The following is a 20,359-nucleotide window of genomic DNA, read 5'->3' as shown; positions in this document are numbered from 1 at the left end:
ACAAACACAAACAGAGAGGAGCGGCCGCCGCGGGAGCGCCAGCGCCCCCTCCCCCGCCGCCGCCCCCGGCCCGCCGCGCGCCGCCCGCCCGCCGCCCACGCCCCGCGACCGGAGCCTCGCGCCGCCCGCCCGCCCGCCGCGGTAAGCGCTCGGCGGTCCCGCAGCCCCTGGCCCGCAGTCGGGCCCGGGGCAGGCCCGCCCCCGACGCCGAGGCGACCGCGTCGAGCCTGCGAGAGCCGGAGCCAGAGCGCGGGCCGCCGGCACGGACCTCCCCCAGCTCCTCCCGTGGCCGCTGCCGCCGGGTGCGTCCGCCCCCCGGCCCTCCCCCCGGCGCGACGGCCCCCTACGCGGCCGTCCCTCCCGGGGGGTGGCCGCCCTCACCCACGCCCCGCGCACCTGGCGCCCCTCCCTGAAGGGCACGCCGTCCTCCCGGCCAGTTTGCCTCCTTCCCACCCCCGCGTTCCTAACGGTCGTCTCCTGCCCCTCGGAAGCTCGGTCCAGGGCCCCCGGCCTCCCCCGCGCCGCATCCTCCGCCGGGCCCGCGCGGAGGCCCCCGACCCGAATGCCGGGCGCTCCCCAGAGATTCCTTAACGTGTCTCGGGGTTCTTGTCAAAATTAGCTGGGCCCTGCGGGTTTCAAGTCCACGCGTTGCACGACTGGCTAATGTGGAAGCCTTCTCCCCTTAAGCAGAGTACCTCTGCTGGGTCTTCACCTGAATTTCCTTTCAGTCAGCAACATTAGTGCTTGGTCATTGGGGTCTCCTTCCTCCCGGTTGCCCAGCCATGTTAAACACGTTAGTCTTTTTTTGTCGCCAGGCTTGGCCCTTCCCAGCCCAATCCCCCTGATGCAGCAGCTCCCTGGCCACGGCCCCCTTACACTTTCCCCTTTTTTGAGTTAACTTTAAGGAGACCCTCATCTCGCACCTCACCCAGTCGTTACTAGAATTCTAGTAAGCTTCCAGCCCTGGTCCATCATAGCGCCAGTCCCTGGGAGATGCTAAATCAATACTTCTTGGCCTATTCTTTCCTCCAGGCACCCCAGTCTTACTCCCCTCTTGCTGTTCAGTGCTGCGTTCCCAACAATCATCACCCTTTACACTACCTCTCCAACGCCCCTTGGAGATGACATGCCAGTTACAACTTAGCCTCCCACCAAGAGCCCCCTCGTTTGCCTCTGCAGCTCAAACACCATGCGTCCCCTCTGCGGCTCGCACTTTGGGAGTTTGCTCTCTGGTTCCTTCATCTGTACCGTCCCCTGTGCAGTCCCAGGTCTCCAACCCTCACTCCAGCTCGTTTTGTTTCCTACATTGTAGGTGTAGCATGTCATTGGGAAAGGTTGGGGCAGATGTGTACTGTATGTTGCCATCGCTGGGGGCAGGGGCCTCAAATGTCCCATGTGTTAATTACAGTCAAGTGAGTTGTGTGCTTAGACCCCCGGCCTGGCATTTTCAGCCAATGGACGTATTAGTATTGTGTGTGATTTGATGGATTAAAAGACCCGTTCGTCCTCGCTTTTATTTCTGTATTTGGGATTTGGAATAGAGCTGAGAGGGTGAAAAGAGGCAGCTACGTGAAGGATTTTAAAATTTCTCTAATGAGAAATTTAAAATGACTTGAAACTCACAAAGTATGTTTGAGAGTTTGGGATGGTTCTTGCTGCTTACGTGCCCCTTCAGTTGCATGGTGTCTAGGGACGTCCGGGTCCCCTGCCGTTGCAGCTGCAGCCTCCCTTGTTTTCCCTGGCTGGAACCCAAGACTGGGCAAGTGGGCAAAAGGGATCAAATGAGGTAAAGTGTGGAATTGCTTTGCAAACTGTTAACTAATAGACATGCCGAGGGGCAGAATTTGTCAGGATTGTTCAGAGAGTAGAGAGCTGGGATAGCTGACCATCCGAGAGGAATGTGGGCTTGCACCCCCTTTTTAAGCCTCTTAAGTTTTCATCCTACCATGCTGGGAGAATCTTTCCATCTTGCGAAAGGGCGGAGTCACCTCCAACAGGCTTGGAGCTGGGCGATTGCTCAAATGTTGGGGAATTTGGGATTCTACTTCTGTTAATAGTGGTACCTTTCTGTGCCAAGGCACATTGCTCTGGATTGGGGCTAATTTTAGGGGTGATGGAATGAGGAAATAATGTTCTTAACTTAGTGTGTACTGGGACCGCCTAGTCTCTGAATCTTTGCCTTTTGTGAATTCTGAACCCCAGAGAACAGGCTCCCCTCTTATTCCCTGAAGCCTGTTGTGAGCACCCAGGACCAGTGTGTGTCCTTTCCCCTTGATTCCGGCAGGGGGCAGCCTTTTAATAGCAATAATTCAGATGCCAGGAGAGTGAGGGTATGCTGAGGCCTGAGAACGAAGAGCCAGTACAGATGAGGCAGGCGGCCTCAGGGCAGGGCAAGCGGTGGGGCTAAGCTGGAATGAGCCTGTGAGGAGACCCTTAGATCAAGTAGCCAGGAAAGGCCGTGTCCCGAGTCCTCTGCTGCCTTTCTCACTCTTTCCTTCACTGGAAAGGGATCCAAACGCTTGCCTTTGAGAGTTTGTGATAGAGAAATTTGGGACAGTTTCTTTCAACCTAGTGTTTTCCCAAGGATTTCCCTCTTGGCAGAATTTCATATTTCTCTCATGGGACAGTATAATTAGGGAATGATTTCCTTGCTCTTCAGTGGGAGAATGAACTGCAGTAAATTTGGTTTCTGTCGTCTTCCATTCTTCCCCATAAACAGAATAGGATTGATTACCTGTGCTCATGGCATAGAGGAGGGTTTCTTAACCGTGGCACTAGTGACATTTTGAGACAGATAATTCTCTGTTGTGGGGGCCGACCTGTGTATTGTAGGATTTTAGCAGCATCCCTGGCCTCTACGCATTAGATGCCAGTAGTAATTCCCAGTCATGTCAACCAAAAATGTCTCCAGATTTTGCCAAATGTCCCCTGGGGAGCAGAGTCACCGCCCCCTCCCCCCAGTTGAGAACTGCTGGCTTCGAGGAAGCATGTGGAAAAGACGCACATATCTGCTTGGAGGGGTGCAAACCATGGGAGTTAATGCTTGCTGCTTGTCAAGGAAGGGCCAGTCAGCCACCAGCACTGGGACCAATCCTCTCCTGGCTGGGCCCGCCAGGAGACTTGGCCTTTTTCTCCAGCTGCTCCTGTGCTTCCTCTTCCCCCCTGACTGCCTCTCCCTTTGCCTCTGCAGTTTTCTTGCTTTTCACACTGGAAGCCGCTTTCCTCACTTTGCTCCTTAAAACCAGGACAGAAAGGTGAAGGCCAGACGTGGAAAGTACCAAGGAGAGCCACCTTTGCCACTCCTTGGCAGGGTGGGAGGGTGAGTTGTCCCTCTTCTGTTCCCCCCTCCCCACAGTAGCCTTCCATGTCACAGGACTCCTGTTCCTCTAGAAGACAGGCTCTTCTGGAGTGAACCGGAGGAGGCTCAGAATAGCCTCTCCTGAGATTTGTTTGAAGAATATGAGGTGTTGTTTTGGAATTGGGAAGGCTTAGGTATGTAATGGCTATTCCCAAATGCCTTTTTTTCCTAAACCTTTTTTAAATGGTGGTAAAGTATAACATATACCTCTTTTTAAAATTTTTTTTTTTTAAATTGGGGAACAGTGTGCTTTTCCAGGGCCCATGAGCGCCAAGTTGTTGTCCTTCAATCTAGTTGTGGAGGGTGCAGCTCAGCTCCAAGTCCAGTTGCTGTTTTCAATCTTAGTTGCAGGGGGCGCAGCCCACCATCCTGAACCTGCAATCTTGCTGTTGAGAACTCTTGCTCTAACCAGCTGAGCCATCCGGCCACCCCTAACATACACCATTTTAACCATTTTTAAGTTTACAGTTTTGCAACATTAAAGATGTTCACATTGTTCGACCATCACCACCATCCTGTCCAGAACTGTTTCGTTTGCCCCATTTCAGCTGAAACTCTGTACCCATTAAACAACAACTCCCCGCTCCCCTTGCCCCGTAGCCCTGGCACCCACCATACTACTTTCTTGTCTCTTTGAATTTGACTCCTCTAGTAACCTCATGAGAGGAATCATACAATGTCTGTTCTATTGTGACTGGCTCGTTTCACTTAGCATAATGTCTTCAAGTTTCATCCATTGGCCAAATTACATAAGGATTGTAGTGTAGAAAGAATTAACCTTACTCTACTGTCCTGTGAGTCCTACTTGAATTCCGTGAAAGGAAGAGCTTTCAACAGACTTTTCTTCTTGTTCCCTCCGGTAGAAACGCTTCTTCCTTCCGTCCCAGAGTTGTGGAGTTTTAGAGTTGATGGGCATCGTGGAGGCGCTCCGGTCCAACCTCCCCCCCAGCCACTGAGGGAACCCTTGCGCAGCCCCCTGAGACCCTGTCTGCTCGTCCTCTGCTCGGAACCGCCAGGGATGAGCTGCCTCCTGAGAATCTCCTCTGCTGATCCTTAGAGGGACAGGTCACTGCCACCACTGCCACTTCTGTCAGTCTCAGTAACTGACCGTATTTCTACTTTATGGTAAGGGGCCTTCTTCCTAGCTTGTATCTTAATAACGTTGTTCCCTTCTTGGCACTTTGTACTTGTGCTTGGGCTCTTCCAGGTCCAGGGAAGGGGCCTGGGTGTTGGTTCCTGTTTGGTAAACCAGTCCATGGGTGTGCTGGCTGGACTCGCCTGCCTGCAGCCTTCAGTGTTTCTGCCCCACCTTTGGCTCTGGAATAGCATCCCCACCCCAGTTCCCCTGAACTGGGTTTCTCTCAAAACTGAGTCTCTGGATTCTAGCCACCAATAGCCAGCTCTGAGATTTTTCAGGAGGGAAGTAATTTTCTGCCCAGATTAATTTCTAATCCTTCTCTCCATAACCTTTCCTCTTTAAAATATTTGTGGTTCCAGTGGTTGGTTGGTTTGTTTGGTTGTTTTTGTTTTATCTTTGTCCTGAACGTCCGTGCAAACCTTAAACACCCCCTTACTGAATACCGCCATGCAGGAAAGAGTGCTGAGCCCCAGAGAGGTGCCGCGTGTGTTCTCTGCCACACCTCCAGCACCTCAGACATGCTTTGCTAAGTGAATTAACTGCTCGTGAGGCCAAATGTGGGGGACAGAGATGAGCAGGAGCAGGGGCTGTGGTCCCTATTATACAGGACAGAGGAGGGCTAGAAGCAGGGAGGGCTGTCTGACCCAATTCATTTAACCCGCCTTCTTCCCCTCACCTCTCGTTAAGGGTCTTGCCCAAATGTGAAGGTCCTTCCCCAGGTACCACTGCGGTCACACCAACGTCCAGTTGCTTGGAGACCCTGGTTCATTCCAGCATAGGCTCCTGCCTGAAGAGAGTCAGGCCCCCACTCTAACTGCTTCCTGGGGTAAGGCTGCCAGGTGAGTCGGGGGTGAGGGAGGGACTCCTACAGAAGCTAAAAGGGGATCTGGCTGCCCTGTTTCCGTCCTCCCTCAGGTCTTCTCCCTTTGGTTAGCTCTTTGGTTATTAACTCATGGTGTGAGTGGCATGTGGGTGGTTTAGGTGAGTCCTTTGAGACCCATTACTGTGCCCACCAAGGTGAGGACATACTCCTCGTCCTCTCAGGGTTGTTTGGGTGTATTGCTTCTAAGCCCAGTGTCCCCCATGTCTCCACAGGTGTTTGGAGAGTGAACGCCAGGTCCCCTCGTCCCTGTGCATCTCCTCCGACCGTTAGGACACGCTCAGCTTCACAATGGCAGCAGAGACCCTCAACTTTGGGCCTGAGTGGTGAGTCAGATGTGCTGTGGGTGGCATGGGGAAGCTGGGAAGAAGAGGGTTGCTCAGACACCTGTCTTTCTCCTTCCCTGTGTCCCTTCTGTAGGCTGAGGGCACTTTCAAGTGGTGGCAGCGTAGCCTCCCCACCCCCATCCCCCGCCATGCCCAAATACAAGCTGGCTGACTATCGCTATGGGCGAGAGGAGATGCTGGCCCTCTACGTCAAGGAGAACAAGGTAGGGGGTGGCGCAGGGTGGGGTGTGTGGCCCAGTTGCCCGTGTGGCCTCCGCCAGTGGACAGGGCCCAGAAGCATGTGGTGTCTTGGCCCGCCTGCCCCATTGCCAGGTGCCTGATGAGCTGCAGGACAAGGAATTTGCTGCGGTGCTCCAGGAAGAGCCGCTGCAGCCCCTGGCACTGGAGCCTCTGACCGAGGAGGAGCAGGTGGGGCCGGGCTGGGCAACTGCAGGCTGGCGTGCTGAGGCTCCACCTTTATAGGGGGCTGGAGTTGGGAAGACAGGTGGTGGAGGGTGCAGTTCTGGACAGGGTGGGGGTGGTCAGGTGCCTGGGTCCTCACTCCCACCCCTGGCTCCCTCCTCAGAGAAACTTCTCCCTGTCAGTGAACAGTGTGGCTGTGCTGAGGCTGATGGGGAAAGGGGCTGGCCCCCCCCCAGGCGGCGCCTCCCGTGGCAGGGGCAGCACGCGGAGCCGAGGTAGGGGGTGATGATGTGTTGTGGGGACAGCAGAGGCGGGGCCTGTGGTCTTGAGGATGTGCAGAGATGATCTGGCATGTTTCCCGTGTGTGTCTCATTCGTTCTCCAGGCCGCGGCCGTGGTGATAGTTGCTTTTACCAAAGAAGCATTGAAGAAGGCGATGGGGCCTTTGGTCGGAACCCCAGGGAGATCCAGCGTAGCCAGAGTTGGGATGACAGGTGCAGGCTGGAAGGAGGGGGCTTAGCAGCAGAGCAGAGAGAAGCCCCGGGGTTAGATCCAGAGTCCCATGGAGGGAGGTTTAGGTTTTGTCATTAGAGGGCAGCAGGAGACCTACTAAATAAGCCCTGGTCAGAGATCGTTTTCTCTACCCTCTAACCCTCGTGGTCCTGCCCTTTCCTTCTGATTCTCTCAACTCCCCATGGGCTCCCTCCCTAGCCTGACTTTTCCCTAGTCCCCTGTCCCCTCCTTCCCTTCACCTTTCTCAGGGCAAAATGGACAGGTATACAGAGATCCCGCAGGTCGGGGAGGGGAAGCTGTCCTCCTTTGACCAACACCTGTCTCTCCTGCAGAGGCGAGAGGCGGTTTGAGAAGTCGGCCAGGAGGGATGGAGGTATGGATAGTGGGGAGGGTGGTGCTAGACCCTGAAGGTCATTGAGAGGGCGAGGGGAGACTGAAATGGGTGGCCCCAGTGAAAGGATGTTTCCTGAGGCAGGTAGGGGAGCAGCAGGGCTCGGGGCTGGGCTCCTTTTTACCAGCGAGGTTTATAGTAGGAGTCTTCCAGGGACCATGGCTGCCACTCTGCTGACTGTGTCTTCTCCCGTTCCCAAGCACGATCCGGGTTTGAGGATGGAGGGGCTGGCCCGAGGAAGGAACATGCCCGCTCAGATAGCGAGAACTGGCGTTCTCTCCGGGAGGAGCAAGAGGAGGAGGAGGAGGGCAGCTGGAGACTTGGGGCAGGACCCCGGCGAGATGGCGACCGCTGGCGCTCAGCCAGCCCTGGTGAGATTGGGGCCAGATGGCCCTTGTGAGGGGTAGGGTGGGGCATAAAGAACTTCCTGGGCACAGGGCTCCTGTGGCCAGGTAGAGGGAGCCAAAAGCTTTCTGGAGCTTTTGGTTCCAGGTTGGGTTGCAGTCCTGGAAAGCTTGGGGGTCTTGTGGGCAACAGAAGAGTGGAGCCTCTGGCTTGACAGGGGTACTGATTCTCCTCCTCTACCTTTTCCTGCCCAGATGGCGGCCCCCGCTCTGCTGGCTGGCGAGAACATGGGGACCGGCGTCGCAAGTTTGAGTTTGATTTGCGAGGGGATCGAGGAGGGTGTGGTGAAGAGGAGGGGCGGGTGGGTGGGGGCAGCTCTCACCTCCGGAGGTGCCGAGGGCCTGACGGCTTTGACGACGACAAGGACGGGCTCCCAGAGTGGTGCCTGGACGATGAGGATGAAGAAATGGGCACCTTCGATGCCTCGGGGGCCTTCTTGCCTCTCAAGGTATCTGTGAGGAAGCCGGGGGAAACTTTTATTAGAGGTTGGCGGGAATCTGCCCTCTGCCTGCCAACTGTTTATCCTCTGCCCCCTCACCTCCCGTTGTATCCTCTAACCCCGTGCAGAAGGGCCCCAAGGAGCCCATTCCTGAGGAGCAGGAGCTTGACTTCCAGGGTCTGGAGGAAGAGGAGGAAGAGCCCTCCGAAGGGTTGGACGAGGAGGGGCCTGAATCAGGTAAGCCTGCAGGGTGGGGCCAGGAGAAAGCCTAAGAGCCTGGGGCTGGGCATGCTGGCAGAGGGCTCCCTCCGGCTGGGCACTGGCTGTCCACCCACCTTTAGGAGAAAGCTGCTTAGAAATGTGAGAAAGGCAGGTGCTGACAGGTGTGGGGAGGAACCCGGAAACAGCAGGGCTGTATCTAAGGCAGCATGTCAGATAAAAATCAGGCGTCATCAAAATGAGCTTTGCCAGCCCCTTGGAGTATTAAATCTAGAGTATTGTGCATGCAGCCCTGGGCAGTGCTATGGACACAGTGCACCTGTGGCCTGTGTTGCAGGGGCAAAAGAGGAGGTGTGCAAAGTGGGGTTTGTGATGTTGAGTTACCGAGTGTTAGTCGTGCTGACCAAAGGTAAGTATGTTGACTCAATACTCCATACAGGTGGGAGTCAGAGGCCCAAGATCTGGCCACACATGGAAGGTTTGTGCTAAATCGTCTTAAAGGCTTTCCAGTTCTTTGCTTTTGAATCCTGGTAATTACCTTTCCCTTCAGGTGGGAAGGAACTGACTCCACTGTCGCCTCCAGAGGAGAAGTCTAGCTCCCCATCCCCACTGGCTACCTTGGGCCCACTCTGGGGAGCTAATGGGGACGGAGGTGACGCTGTGGAGAAAGACCTGCCAGCTGCTGAAGGTAGCCAGAGGGTGGGGCCACCGTTTCTCTGGAGCCAAGGGCTGGTGGGGAAAACACTCCCCTTCTTTGTGGAGCCCACAAGGGTGGCGCCCACAAGGGTAGAACCCTCTCTTTTGGAATAAGGGTAGATAGGGAGCTGTCTCGCCCCTTCTATGGACTCCGCCCCATTCTTCCTTCCTTTCGTTGCTCCTTCTAGGAGACGATTTGAGGGGAATGCAGCTGAGTCCTGGGGTGGGCTCACCCCCTGGCCCACCTGGAGATCTGGAAGATGATGAAGGCTTGAAGCACCTACAACAGGTTGGGAGGGAGCGGGGGGCCTAAGAAGGATCTAGGGTCTTCCCCTGTAGGGGGACAGAAAGCCATTGTTCCTTCTGTCCCTGCCTGGGTTCCAAGCTTTTCCCTATCTATCCTCCTGTGTCCAGCTGACCCCATCCCCACCTTAGTCCCAGCCCTATTTTGCTGTTGCTGTGATTGGGCAGTTGAGCCTTCCCTTTCTCCCTGGGCTCCCAGGAGGCAGAGAAGCTTGTGGCATCCCTACAGGACAGCTCTCTGGAGGAAGAGCAGTTCACGGCCGCCATGCAGGCCCAGGGCCTGCGCCACTCTGCAGCTGCCACTGCCCTCCCCCTCAGCCACGGTGCAGCCCGGAAGTGGTTCTACAAGGATCCACAGGGGGAGATCCAAGGTGGCTGTCGGGAGTAGGGGGCATGCAGGAGGGGCTGCTGGGGCAGGGGCACACCACTGTTCTCTTTCAGGGCTTCTCGGGCACACCTTTCTGATTGCAATCCCACCCCACCCCCTTCCCGGTCCAGGACCCTTCACAACACAGGAGATGGCGGAGTGGTTCCAAGCGGGCTACTTCTCCATGGCCCTGCTTGTAAAGCGTGGCTGTGATGAGGGCTTTCAGCCACTGGGTGAGGTGATCAAGATGTGGGGTCGTGTGCCCTTTGCCCCGGGGCCCTCGCCACCCCCGCTGCTGGTGAGCATCCCCACCTTTGCAAGGAGCAGGGAGGGGAGGTGGGAGTTTGATGGAGGTCAGCGGGGAGTGGGGAACACGAGGTAAAAGCTGTGGGAATGCTTTCGCCCTCACTCAGGGAAACATGGACCAGGAGCGGCTGAAGAAGCAACAGGAGCTGGCAGCAGCGGCCTTGTACCAGCAGCTGCAGCACCAGCAATTTCTTCAGCTGGTCAACAGGTACCGGGGCCTAGAAGAGCTTCTAAGTAGGGAGAGGCACTGGCTGTGTTAGCCTGCACCCCCTCAGTCTGTCCTCCTCTTTACAGCCGCTCCCTCCAGCAGTGTGGGCTCCGGGAAAAGGCGGCTCTGGGGGACCTGACGCCACCGCAGCAGCAGCAGCTCACCGCCTTCCTGCAGCAGCTCCAAGCTCTCAAACCCCCCAGGTCTGTGGGCTGTTCTCTGTCAAATCAGTCTTCACTTGGCTGTGTGCGTGTATGAGCCCTCAGGATATGTAAAGTGGGGAGATGGGGCAGCCCGGGTGCTGAGAATCAGTGCTTTGCTCCTCAGAGGTGGGGACCAGAACCTGCTCCCGACGATGAACCGTTCCTTGTCGGTGCCGGATTCAGGCTCCCTCTGGGACATACATACCTCAGCCTCATCACAGTCAGGTACAGTGCGGCCCCCTTAGCGGGCTGTTGGGGGCGTAGGGGGACCAGGGGCTGTGCCTGCCGCTCAAGCTCAAGCTGCTTCAGCCACGGGGGCCTGAGCTCACTCCTGCAAGTGCCTTTGCCTCCTGCAGGCGGTGAGGCCAGTCTTTGGGACATACCAATTAACTCTTCGACTCAGGGTCCAATTCTAGAACAACTCCAGCTGCAACATAAAGTGAGTAGGCATCCTGGGGCTGGAGCCCTTGGGTGTCAAGGGCGGGACTGAGGCCGGGAAGGCCAGGTGCCCCCAGGTCTGACTTGGGATCCTGACTGTCAGTTCCAAGAGCGCAGAGAAGTGGAGCTCAGGGCTAAGCGGGAGGAGGAGGAGCGTAAGCGCCGGGAGGAGAAGCGGCGCCAGCAGCAGCAGCAGCAGCAGGAGGAGCAGAAGCGGCGGCAGGAGGAAGAGGAGCTGTTTCGGCGCAAGCAGGTGGGTGCCCCGCTGCGCCCCTGACCTGCTGGGCCCGAGCGTGGGGTCAGGCTGCTGGCCCTCACTGTCTTCGCTGGTTCAGGTGCGGCAGCAGGAGCTACTGCTGAAGCTGCTGCAGCAGCAGCAGGCGGTGGCCTCTGTCCCAGTGCCCCCTGCACCCAGCTCCCCGCCCCCACTGTGGGCCGGCCTGGCCAAGCAAGGACTTTCCATGAAGACGCTGCTTGAGCTGCAGCTGGAGGGCGAGCGACAGCTGCATAAGCAGCCCCCGCCTCGGGAACCATCGCGGGCCCAGGCCCCCAACCACCGTGTGGTGAGCAGTCTGGGCCCTTCTTTCACCTGACTTGTAGCTTTTGGGCCCTCAGGAACCCTTCCATTCGGCTCCCAGGGTGCCCCAGGCGTGGGGTGGGGATTGTTGGGCCATATTTGTCCCCCTTTGACACATAAATGAGTCTTCCCACTTAGCTTTCTTGAGTATGGGTGTCCCTGTTCGGGCCACCCTGACTTCCTGCCATCTGTAGCAGCTTGGGGGCCTGGGCACTGCCCCCCTGAACCAGTGGGTATCTGAGGCTGGGCCGCTGTGGGGCGGGCCCGACAAGAGTGGGGGCAGCAGCAGCGGCCTGGGGCTCTGGGAGGACACCCTCAAGAGCAGCGGGAGCCTGGCCCGTAGCCTGGGCCTGAAGAACAGCCGGAGCAGCCCTTCTCTCAGGTGGGTGCCAGGGCTGCGGGGGCCGGGCTAGGGCCAGGATGGAAGGATGTAGGACACCGGAGCTGATCTCGTGCCTCTCATTCACCCTTGTCCTCAGTGATTCCTATAGCCACCTGTCAGGTCGGCCTGTGCGCAAAAAGACAGAGGAGGAAGAGAAGCTGCTGAAGCTGTTACAGGGCATCCCCAGGCCCCAGGATGGCTTCACCCAGTGGTGTGAGCAGATGCTACACACACTTAGCACCACGGGCAGTCTGGATGGTACGGCTGGCAGGCCGTGGGGAGCTGGGCTGGTGCAGCGGTGCCAGGCCTTCATCAGCTGGGCACTGACAGCTCCTATCCTGCCCCATAGTGCCCATGGCTGTAGCGATCCTCAAGGAGGTGGAATCCCCCTATGATGTCCACGATTATATCCGTTCCTGCCTGGGGGACACGCTGGAAGCCAAAGAATTTGCCAAACAATTCCTGGAGCGGAGGGCTAAGCAGAAAGCCAGCCAACAACGGCAGCAGCAGCAGGTGAGCTTTCACAGCCCCGCGCAGGTGAGGGGGAGGTCATCGGGCGCCCTCCTGACTCCCCCTCCCTCTCTGCTGCCTGGCAGGAGGCTTGGCTGAGCAGTGGCTCCCTGCAGACGGCCTTTCAGACCAACCATAGCACCAAACTTGGCCCTGGGGAGGGCAGCAAGGCCAAGAGGCGGGCACTGATGCTGCACTCGGACCCTAGCATCTTGGGTATGTTTTAGGGGTGGGACCAGTTAGGAGGCTCCTTCCTCAGCATGGAGCAGTTGCCTGGGGGTGAAAGCTCAAACCCAGCTTCTTCTGGCTTCAGGGTACTCCCTGCACGGACCTTCTGGTGAGATTGAGAGCGTGGATGACTACTGACCAGCCCATCCCACCAGCCCCCTGGGCTGTAGGCCAGGAGCAGCCGCAGCAGCTTGGACCCTTGGGTCCCCAGTCTGCAGGCTCCCAACAAGGAGCATAGGAGGCAGCAGGGGCAGGGTCCCCAGCACTTGTTACAAACCACACAATGCACCTTAACTCACCCACCACGAGGCACTTTACAGATTGGGGGGAAGGGGTTTTTTGTTCCTTTTCTTTTTAAAAAATTTTAAACAACATTTGAAGAAAACGTTAGGAGAGACAAAAATTGTTAAAAACTAGACTCTAATCACCCCTTTCCCCCTCTGGGGATTGTGGGGGTGACAGTGGAAGGTCCATGGAGTTTTGGGTTTGTTTTTTTTTTTAAGAAAAAGGAAAAACAATGAAAAAAAGGTTAGGAGGCTGAAAGGAAAAACACACTGTTATTTTGGGGCAGTGGGGACATGCCCCCACAGATCTGTCCTGCCTGGCCCCCAAGGCTGCACTTACCCTCCCTGCCCCACCAGGTGGGCCATTGGGGTAACTGGAAGCTGGGGTGCCAGCAGTTTGCACAGCAAGGCCCCCTCAACCCCGCCAGCCGGACCTCTGTGAATGGCCCCCTTGTTGCTGTGACTGGCAGAGGTGTCTGGGATTGGGGCCAAAGGAGCCCCTTGGCTTTGCTGCTTTGGGGGAAAGTTGCACAAATGGGCTGTGCCATCTCACCTCCCCAGGTGGCTGATGGGGTAGATGGCAGAGGGCCGGCCTGGTGCCAACCTCATCTGGCTGTCAGGGCAGCAGAACTTCCACTCTGGCCCTGGTGAGGGGCTTCCCTTCCGCTGCCATTGGGGGGATGACCTGGGTGTGAAGCTGAAAGCCCCAGCTCCCTGCCTTGCCACATGAATGTATTCTTTGGGCCACAAGCCCCTGCTGCGCCCCCGGCCTCAGCCTTTAGTGAGGTGGGGGCAGAGCAGTTCCTCCAGGAGCTGGGGAGAGGCACCCCTTAATGACTGTTTCTCCTGTGAAAAGGGGGCTAGAGGAGAGGCCCAGGAGGCCGAGAGTGGGCAGCTGGGGGCTTCAGTTGCAGTGTGGGGGCTGTTAGAAGGGAGCCCCCCACCTGCAGCCAGCTGGCTGTGTACCCCTCCATTGACCAAACTGGAGAGGAGTGGCCTCTCCCCTCCCTGCTCCCCTGATGAGTTTTTAATGTTGGGTAAGGTGGGGGGGTCAAGAATAGAAGTGTCTGTCTCCTGAGTGGGGCGGCAGTCCTTCTACTGCTCACCGACGTATTCCCAATCACCTGCCTGGGTTTGTCTCCATTCCTGGTTTGGTTTTTCTTCCTTGTTTCTCATCTAACTTCTCCTGTTGACCTCATTGCTCAGAGTGCAGTATTAGGGCAGGATTCTGCCGCTGCCTCCCCTCCATGAATGTATCGATCCTTCCTGCCCTGGGGAAATGGGGAGTGGCCCCAGTTTTCTTTCCCCATCCATCCCCGGAGACCACATTTTTTTTTTTTTTTTTTTTGCACCAAAGTGGCAACTGGGTCAGTGTTTGGGGGATAAAGCTGGCCTTGGGGGGTGGAGGGACTCTCTCCACCTGCTTCTCCCTGGTTTCAACAGTGTTAGCATCCGTGAAAAGACAATATTCTCTCTAAAGCAATAAGGGGATGATGGGCCAGGGGGAAATGACTTGCTGCTGCTGGCCCCCCAGCTCCCCCTTTCCTTGCGCCAGTATTTGGCGGCATTAGAGGTGTGGGGGGAGTACTGTTGTGACTGAATGTAACTGCCCCCACCCCTGCCGCAGCCAATGCAGGGGGCGGGGGGACGACACTCTTCCCCTCTCTTCCTTCCCCTTACCCCCAGCTAAAGAGACTTTGAACTTAGGGGGCCCTTGAGCCTGGAGAGGCCTTAACCCTGTGAGGAAGTGTAGGGGGAGCCCTCTCCCACCCCATCCCCTTCTGAGAGTGGTCAATGTTTACAAGCCCCTGAGCCCCCCAGCCCAGGGACTCGGCCCCTATTGCTGTCCTTTCCCAGCCCATCTTCCTGGGCCCCGGCTGCTCTCCCACCCTTCCCAGAGTTGGGGTGGGTGCAGGGGCCATTCTGTACGCCCTGTCTGCCATGTACCTCCAATCTCCCCCACCCCATGACTTACCCTTCTACCTACCCCTGCCCCTGTAAATACGCCCCCCAATAAAACTTGGTGTGTGTTCCCTTCCGCTTCTGCATCTTTTCTTGGGGGGTGGGGGGACACTGGGGAGGAGAGGCACAAAACTGGGAAGGAAGTCCAAGAGCTGCTGGCAGGGCAGTCAGCCTGACCCAGCCAGACACGAAATGGTAGAAATGGTAGCCGTGCACTTAGGAAAGGACACCTATGGCCCCACCGGGCAGAAGGTCCGTCCTTCTGCCTGTGACTCCAGCTGTGGTCAGAAAGAGTGGGATTTCTTTCCTCTCTGGCCTTCTCCTTGGAGCCCCACACCTTCCAGCTGATGTGCCCTCTGGGACAGACCCCAAAATGAAAAAGACAAGCATGGGGAGAGACCAGGTACAGAGTTGGAATTGGTTCCTTTATGGAAAAACTGAAAATATAATAAAAATTAAAATTAAACCAGTTTTAAAAAATCCAGCCCCTGGAGTTTCTACCTCCTGCCTCTGGCCCTCCAGGGGGATGAGGCCCTGAACCCAGGGCAGCAAAAGGATGAGGGCTTTCTGCTCCTCCTCTTCCCCCATTCTATTCCAATCTTTATCTCCACAGTGGGGACTCCCCCTCCCCGGGAGGAACCAAACCTGGGTAGGGGAGCAGGGACCCAAGGCCCCGTGGCCCGGGGAGGGAGGCTCGTATGCCCCCAGCCCCAAAGCTCCCGGCCTGTAGTGTGGGCATGGGCAGGGCCCCTCCTGGCCAGACCCAGTTGGGGTTGGGGCTATTAGTTCCAGATCTTGAGGAAGGAGTCCCAGGAGCCTGTGGCTACAGCCATGCCATCATCAGTGACCCCGAGGCAGCTCACACGGTTGTCGTGGCCAGCGAGGACACCTGTGAGGGAGGGGTACATCAGAACTCATCTGGCCTGGTTCTCTGTCCCCACCTGTCCCCATTCAGCATCCAGCTCTCACCTGCACGGTCACCCTTCATGGCATCCCAGATGTTGCAGTTGAAGTCGTCATAGCCAGCGAGCAGCAGCCGGCCACTGCGCGAGAAGGCAACAGAGGTGATGCCGCAGATGATGTTGTCGTGGGAATACATGAGGAGCTCCTGGTCAGCCCGCAGGTCAAAGAGGCGGCACGTGGCATCATCGGAGCCCGTGGTGAAGGCATAGCCGTTGGGGAAGAACTACAGGACACAGGACCAGAGTGGGATGAGGGCACTGAGCAGGGACAGGAGCATGGCACAGACTGCCAGCCCCGCCTAGCCCGGAACTTACAGCCACAGCATTGATGTCAGATTCGTGGCCGATGAAGGTCTGTCGGCACATCGAATCCCGTACATCCCACAGCTTGATAGAGGCATCACAGGCACCTGACACAAAGGTGCGGCCATCGGGGGCCAGTGACAAGGACATCACATCCCCACTGTGTCCAGCAAAACCCACCGTCTGCTGGCCTGTCTCAATGTCCCACAGGGCACTGGAGAGGTGACAGAAGGACGGGATCAGAGAGATGCAGGACAGACTCCCTGCCTCCCTACCCCTCGACCATGGGCGCCCAGCCTTGACAGAGCCTCCATGGAAGGGGTGCCAGGAGCCACTAGGTCACAGCAGCCTCCTCTTGTCCCCTCCTTTCCCGCCACGGGAGAGGCTAGGTGTGCAGAACGAGGGCTCTGTCCTCACTTGCTCAGGGTGTGTACTATGTGCTGAGCACTGAGGCAGTGGCCCCCAGGCAGGAAGTGTGGGGTGAGCTACAATGCCTAGCTCTGGGAGGACCTCACCAGGTGGTGTCCCCAGAGCTGGTGATGATTTGGTTGTCATCCAGGAAGCGGCAGCACGACAGGTACCCTAGGGAAAGGGGCTGGTCAACCAGGTCTTTAAGGGAGGGCAACGCAGCCCCTCCCCCACGAACAGCACCTATGCCCAACCAGGCCCCTCTCACCAGTGTGGCCAGGCAGCTCTCGGCTGACCCTGACATTGCCCTCACGGGTCTTCAGGCTGTAGATGGAGCAGATGTTGTCCAACCCCCCACAGGCCACAAAGTTCCCTGAGGGCGCATAGGCACAGGTCATGACCCAGGAGGAGCGCAGCGGGATGGCATGGACCTAGGGAGGAGGGGCAGTACCCCGGGTCAGAGCCAGCTAGGCAGGGCCTGCATCCCAGCCCCATCCAGCTTCAGGTACCACCTCTATCTACCTTGTTGGTAGTATAGCTGTCCCAGATGATAAGCTTCCCATCCTGGGAGGCGCTGACCAGCAGCCTGTCGGAGAGTGGCAGGAGAGAGGCAGAGGGGTCAGGGTGAAGCCCCTTCTGGAGGACGGATGCCTTCCCAGTCTCCCATCTGGTGGGGAGCACTTCTGAGACAACTCCTAGCGGCAGCTCAGAAGTTCCTGTTGGTACGGTCCTCTTTTCCATCCCCTGGGGATGTCTGAGAGTCTCCATCTTCCCAAACACACTCGGCAACGTGGGCATCCTGTTCATCCCCCAACTCTGCAAGGCTGCCCCGCCCACTGCCCCCAACTCTCCCTGCTCCACTTAGTCCTGGGGCAAACACAAAGGCTCACACCCAGCCCCCACCGCACACAAACCTTGAGTCTGTCCCCCAATGCATGGCATAGATTTTTGCCAGGTGCCCACGGAGGGTTCTCCGTGTCCTCATCTGGATTCTCCCCACTGGGTCCAGCCCAGCTGTGATCTAGAGGTAGAGGGAGAATGGGTCAGGGCGGGTCAGGAGGCAGGGCCCACTAAGCAGTATGCCTCAAACCGGAGCTCCTTTCCTAAGCCCCAAGCCCAGCCCTGGATTCATCTCACCTGGGTCAGTGTTGAATCCCCACATGCTTTTCGGGCATCCTACAAGAGATGGCAGAGTCAGTCAGAAAGAGGCAGGAGATAAGACCAGGAGGGGGAGAAGAAACGCAGGAGACAGGAGTGGAGAGGATAAGACAGTAAGGGGGTTTAGGTTACCCCTCACACACACAAAGAACCCCTCCCCCTGCCCAGCACACAGATGCCTGGCCCTGCCCACTCAGCCCTCCCAGCTCAGCCGGCCAGGCCCTCACCCGGATCTGGTTCCGGAGCTGCTCAGCCTCCTGTCTCAGTTGCTCCAGCTCACTCATGGCGCCAGGCCCGTGGGGCGGGGTTGGGGGCGGCTGGGGGCCGCGGGACGGGGGCTGGGGGAGGCAGCTCCTCGCCGCTGGCCCGAGGCCTGGGGGATGCAGGGCTGACGTCAGGCCCAAGGTCGCGGGGAAGAAGGGGGGCAAGGCGGGGTTGAATGCGGCCGGAAAGGGTGAGCACAGGGTAGAGGGGGGGAGGGGGCGGCTGCGGTGGCCGCAGCCCCTTTGCAGAACCCGGGGCCTCTGGCACAGAAAAGATGGGGCCTAGGAATAGCTGACTTCCCCAATCTTCCTCCCGCCCCCCGGAAACGGAGCGGGAAGTGCAAGAGGAAGCGCAGGGGAAACCCCTCCCTCGGACAGCAGCCCGGGCGGGACACCCGCGACAGGAACTGGGGGGGCAAGAGGGCGGGGAGAGTCCCTTCGAAAACAGACCTGGCGTCCGCCCCTGCCCGCACAGGCACCGCCCTCATAGCACCTCATTTTAAAAGGGGCGGTGCCTCTCTAAATTCACCCCCACACGTCGCACACCCTCCACACACACCCCCAAGCTTAGACTCAGGGGGGGAGACCAGAGGGGGAAGCTGAGATGTTCGTGGGGTTGCCTAGGCAACCGTCACCCGGACTGAGAGCACCTCATTGGTGAAGTGCCCCCACCCTAGCCCGGTTGCCAAGGCAACCACATCCACGGCAGAGACCTGTCGGGTGGGTGACCCCACCCCCGGCCCCATCGCCCCCGCCCGACCCAGCCTCCCGCTCCTCCCCAGAACCGGGTGACTGTTTACAGGATTTGGGAAAAGCCGATTGGGCACTAATAGGTTCGGGACGGCTCACCCTGGATAATCCCCAGACCGGCTGCGCCCCATTAGCCGCCCGCGCGGGGTGGAGGCGAGGGTGGCGGGGAGGACAGTCTCAAACCGCTGCTCCCTCCAGAGCCGAGGCCTCTCGCCCCAGCGCGCCGCGGAAAGCCCGTGGGAACCGCTCGCGAGTAATTAGGGCTCGGAAGAGAGGTTCCCGGCCCCAAGGCACGGAGCTGCTCTCTCCCCGGCGCCGGCGGACGGGCGAGAGGCGGCCCCAGACGGCCTGGCCCTGTGTCCTCGGCACCCCAGGAGCCCAGTCTGCGGGTTCGTCGCCGGGGCCCCAGGGGCCTGGCTGGCTCCGCTCCAGGGCTCGTAGTCCTGCCCCCCCCCCTTTGGACACCTGTGTGATCTGGCCATGCACACTGTACTCTGCCAACCCGGGCGTCCCCCACCCTGCTCCCACTTCCCCCAGGCCTGGGCGTTCCTCTTCCCCACGGACATTTTCCCGCTGTCAGTTCAGCTTTCTAAGCCAGCGCCAGGGGATGCCCCTCCGAAAAAGCGGGGAGGGGGCAAAGCCCTCCACCCCACCTTCTCAGCTCCAGACAAAGCCCCTTCCTTCCAGCTGTCAGCAGTCCCGGCCTGGCGGCAACGCCAAAGGCCCGGGGCAGAAGGAAGCTGGGGGCGGGGGCGACGCTCCCTCGCCCTCCAGGGTCCCCAGATTCTGGGCACAGAGCAGCCGGGGCTCCAAGGAGAAATGGGGGTGCCACCGCCTCCGCAGGTCTGGCGGGGCGAAGGGGAGGGGACTAGGGAGGGTCCTGGATCTGGCAGCTGGAAGGCGCGTACCGGTGCCGCGCTGCGAAGCGCAGTAAGCCTGGCCCTTCGGCCCCCACGACCTCCATTTTGCCCAAAAGAAATCTAGGCAAGGGGTGGGGGCGCCCTGGAGCTAGACTTGGGGTTAAGACTCGTAAAGGGAATGGGGTGCCGAGGACTCCCGTCCAGGGTAATGGGGCCAGAAAATACGGGCAGAACCCAAATCGAGGTTAGGATAGAGACGAAGGGAAGGGTGGCCTCGCGGCCTTGCCTGCTTCTCTGAGGATTCTAGAGTTTTGCAAGGCGAATACTGGCGGGAGTGCGAAATGGAAAGACACGAGGGGTGCTACCCAGGGGCAAACGGGGGTGGGGGGGCAGAAAGGGCCTAGAGAAAGCCCCGAATGTGCCCCCCAACTTCTCAGGGAGCAAGAGGCAGGCGAGGCCGGGATGGGATCTGAGGTCAGATAAAATGCGCCTGAAGGTGCAGGGAGCGCGTGCGTTATTGGGGATGAGGGTCCCCCAGTTCCCCTTCCGGGTTTAGAAGCGACGGGGCCGAAGGAAGGGAGGGGAGGTCTGGGGAGTTACGTCCGCTCCCAAGAGGCCAGATCGGGGAAACAGAAGAAAGAGAGGTTTCCCCTCAAGGGAATTTGGGGCTGGGGGAGATGAGGACTCCTTTTGTCACCGGAGGTACCTGTGGCGGTGGGACTCTGCGAAGGGTCGCTAGAGGAGCGCGGGAGGTCCTGTCTTCCTCCGCGGCGGAGGCGGCAGCGGCGGCGACGCGGATGGATTTCCTCAGTCACCCCAACTCAACAGTCCAGCGCTGCTCTCCCCAGAGCGGAGGGATCCCGCCCGCCAGTGACGCGGCCGTCGCCGCCGCGCCCAGGGCCCGGCAGGGCGAGACCAACTACCTAGTGGGGGGAGACCGGAAGGGAAAATACCACCTAAGGGGCAAAGACTGACTCTGTCAAAACGAAGATATTGCCCCACGCTATTTCGACGCAAAACGGACTAAAATTAATGCTTTGCTTCCCGAAAGGGAGTAAGACATTCCCCCTGGGACTGACAAAGGTGGTATCGGCATAAGG

General features: G+C 58.5%; 2 protein-coding genes across 9 annotated transcripts; one reads left to right on the top strand and one right to left on the bottom strand.

Annotated features, from left to right (window-relative positions):
* The first annotated feature begins 123 nt into the window (after nt 1–123).
* On the top strand, nt 124–14,644 carry GIGYF1 (GRB10 interacting GYF protein 1). Of its 8 annotated transcripts, none has more exons than XM_033110431.1 (28): nt 124–141; nt 3,191–3,319; nt 4,222–4,483; nt 5,184–5,335; nt 5,592–5,702; nt 5,797–5,926; nt 6,036–6,131; nt 6,289–6,400; nt 6,510–6,618; nt 6,970–7,010; nt 7,229–7,399; nt 7,628–7,881; nt 8,001–8,109; nt 8,642–8,779; nt 8,976–9,076; nt 9,290–9,461; nt 9,589–9,755; nt 9,871–9,971; nt 10,058–10,174; nt 10,299–10,399; nt 10,531–10,613; nt 10,716–10,865; nt 10,948–11,175; nt 11,384–11,571; nt 11,669–11,829; nt 11,921–12,084; nt 12,168–12,297; nt 12,395–14,643. In XM_033110431.1, exons 5-28 carry the CDS (start codon nt 5,668–5,670, stop codon nt 12,445–12,447), a joined length of 3,111 nt encoding a protein of 1,036 aa, XP_032966322.1. In that variant the 5' UTR covers nt 124–141; nt 3,191–3,319; nt 4,222–4,483; nt 5,184–5,335; nt 5,592–5,667; the 3' UTR covers nt 12,448–14,643. The 8 variants fall into 8 exon arrangements, with proteins under 8 accessions (XP_032966322.1, XP_032966323.1, XP_032966321.1 ...); XM_033110430.1 differs by lacking the exon at nt 124–141 and adding an exon at nt 285–302; XM_033110432.1 differs by lacking the exon at nt 3,191–3,319 and having other exon boundaries at nt 125–141.
* Nucleotides 14,645–14,959: 315 nt separating this feature from the next.
* Nucleotides 14,960–20,132, bottom strand: GNB2 (G protein subunit beta 2). The gene is made up of 10 exons (XM_033111120.1): nt 19,966–20,132; nt 17,614–17,759; nt 17,366–17,404; nt 17,143–17,249; nt 16,751–16,814; nt 16,497–16,659; nt 16,336–16,402; nt 15,833–16,034; nt 15,525–15,741; nt 14,960–15,444 (listed from the first exon to the last, which is right to left on the bottom strand). Exons 2-10 carry the CDS (start codon nt 17,668–17,670, stop codon nt 15,338–15,340), a joined length of 1,023 nt encoding a protein of 340 aa, XP_032967011.1. The 5' UTR covers nt 17,671–17,759; nt 19,966–20,132; the 3' UTR covers nt 14,960–15,337.
* Between the last annotated feature and the right edge of the window lie 227 nt (nt 20,133–20,359).

Source organism: Rhinolophus ferrumequinum, chromosome 7 (assembly GCF_004115265.2).
Source record: "Rhinolophus ferrumequinum isolate MPI-CBG mRhiFer1 chromosome 7, mRhiFer1_v1.p, whole genome shotgun sequence".
NCBI lineage: Eukaryota > Metazoa > Chordata > Mammalia > Chiroptera > Rhinolophidae > Rhinolophus > Rhinolophus ferrumequinum.
This window is presented reverse-complemented; position numbering and strand designations above follow the sequence as displayed.

What these genes read in the sequence shown, in the direction of transcription:
- GIGYF1 (XM_033110431.1), top strand. Translation starts at nt 5,668, where the DNA reads ATGGCAGCAGAGACCCTCAACTTTGGGCCTGAGTG. An exon ending in TCTACGTCAAGGAGAACAAG is followed by an intron (nt 5,927 to 6,035) that starts GTAGGGGGTGGC and finishes CCCCATTGCCAG; the next exon opens with GTGCCTGATGAGCTGCAGGA. An exon ending in GCTTGAAGCACCTACAACAG is followed by an intron (nt 9,077 to 9,289) that starts GTTGGGAGGGAG and finishes CTGGGCTCCCAG; the next exon opens with GAGGCAGAGAAGCTTGTGGC.
- GNB2 (XM_033111120.1), bottom strand. Translation starts at nt 17,670, where the DNA reads ATGAGTGAGCTGGAGCAACTGAGACAGGAGGCTGAGCAGCTCCGGAAC. An exon ending in GGGATTCAACACTGACCCAG is followed by an intron (nt 17,250 to 17,365) that starts GTGAGATGAATC and finishes CTCTACCTCTAG; the next exon opens with ATCACAGCTGGGCTGGACCC. An exon ending in CATTGGGGGACAGACTCAAG is followed by an intron (nt 16,815 to 17,142) that starts GTTTGTGTGCGG and finishes ACTCTCCGACAG; the next exon opens with GCTGCTGGTCAGCGCCTCCC.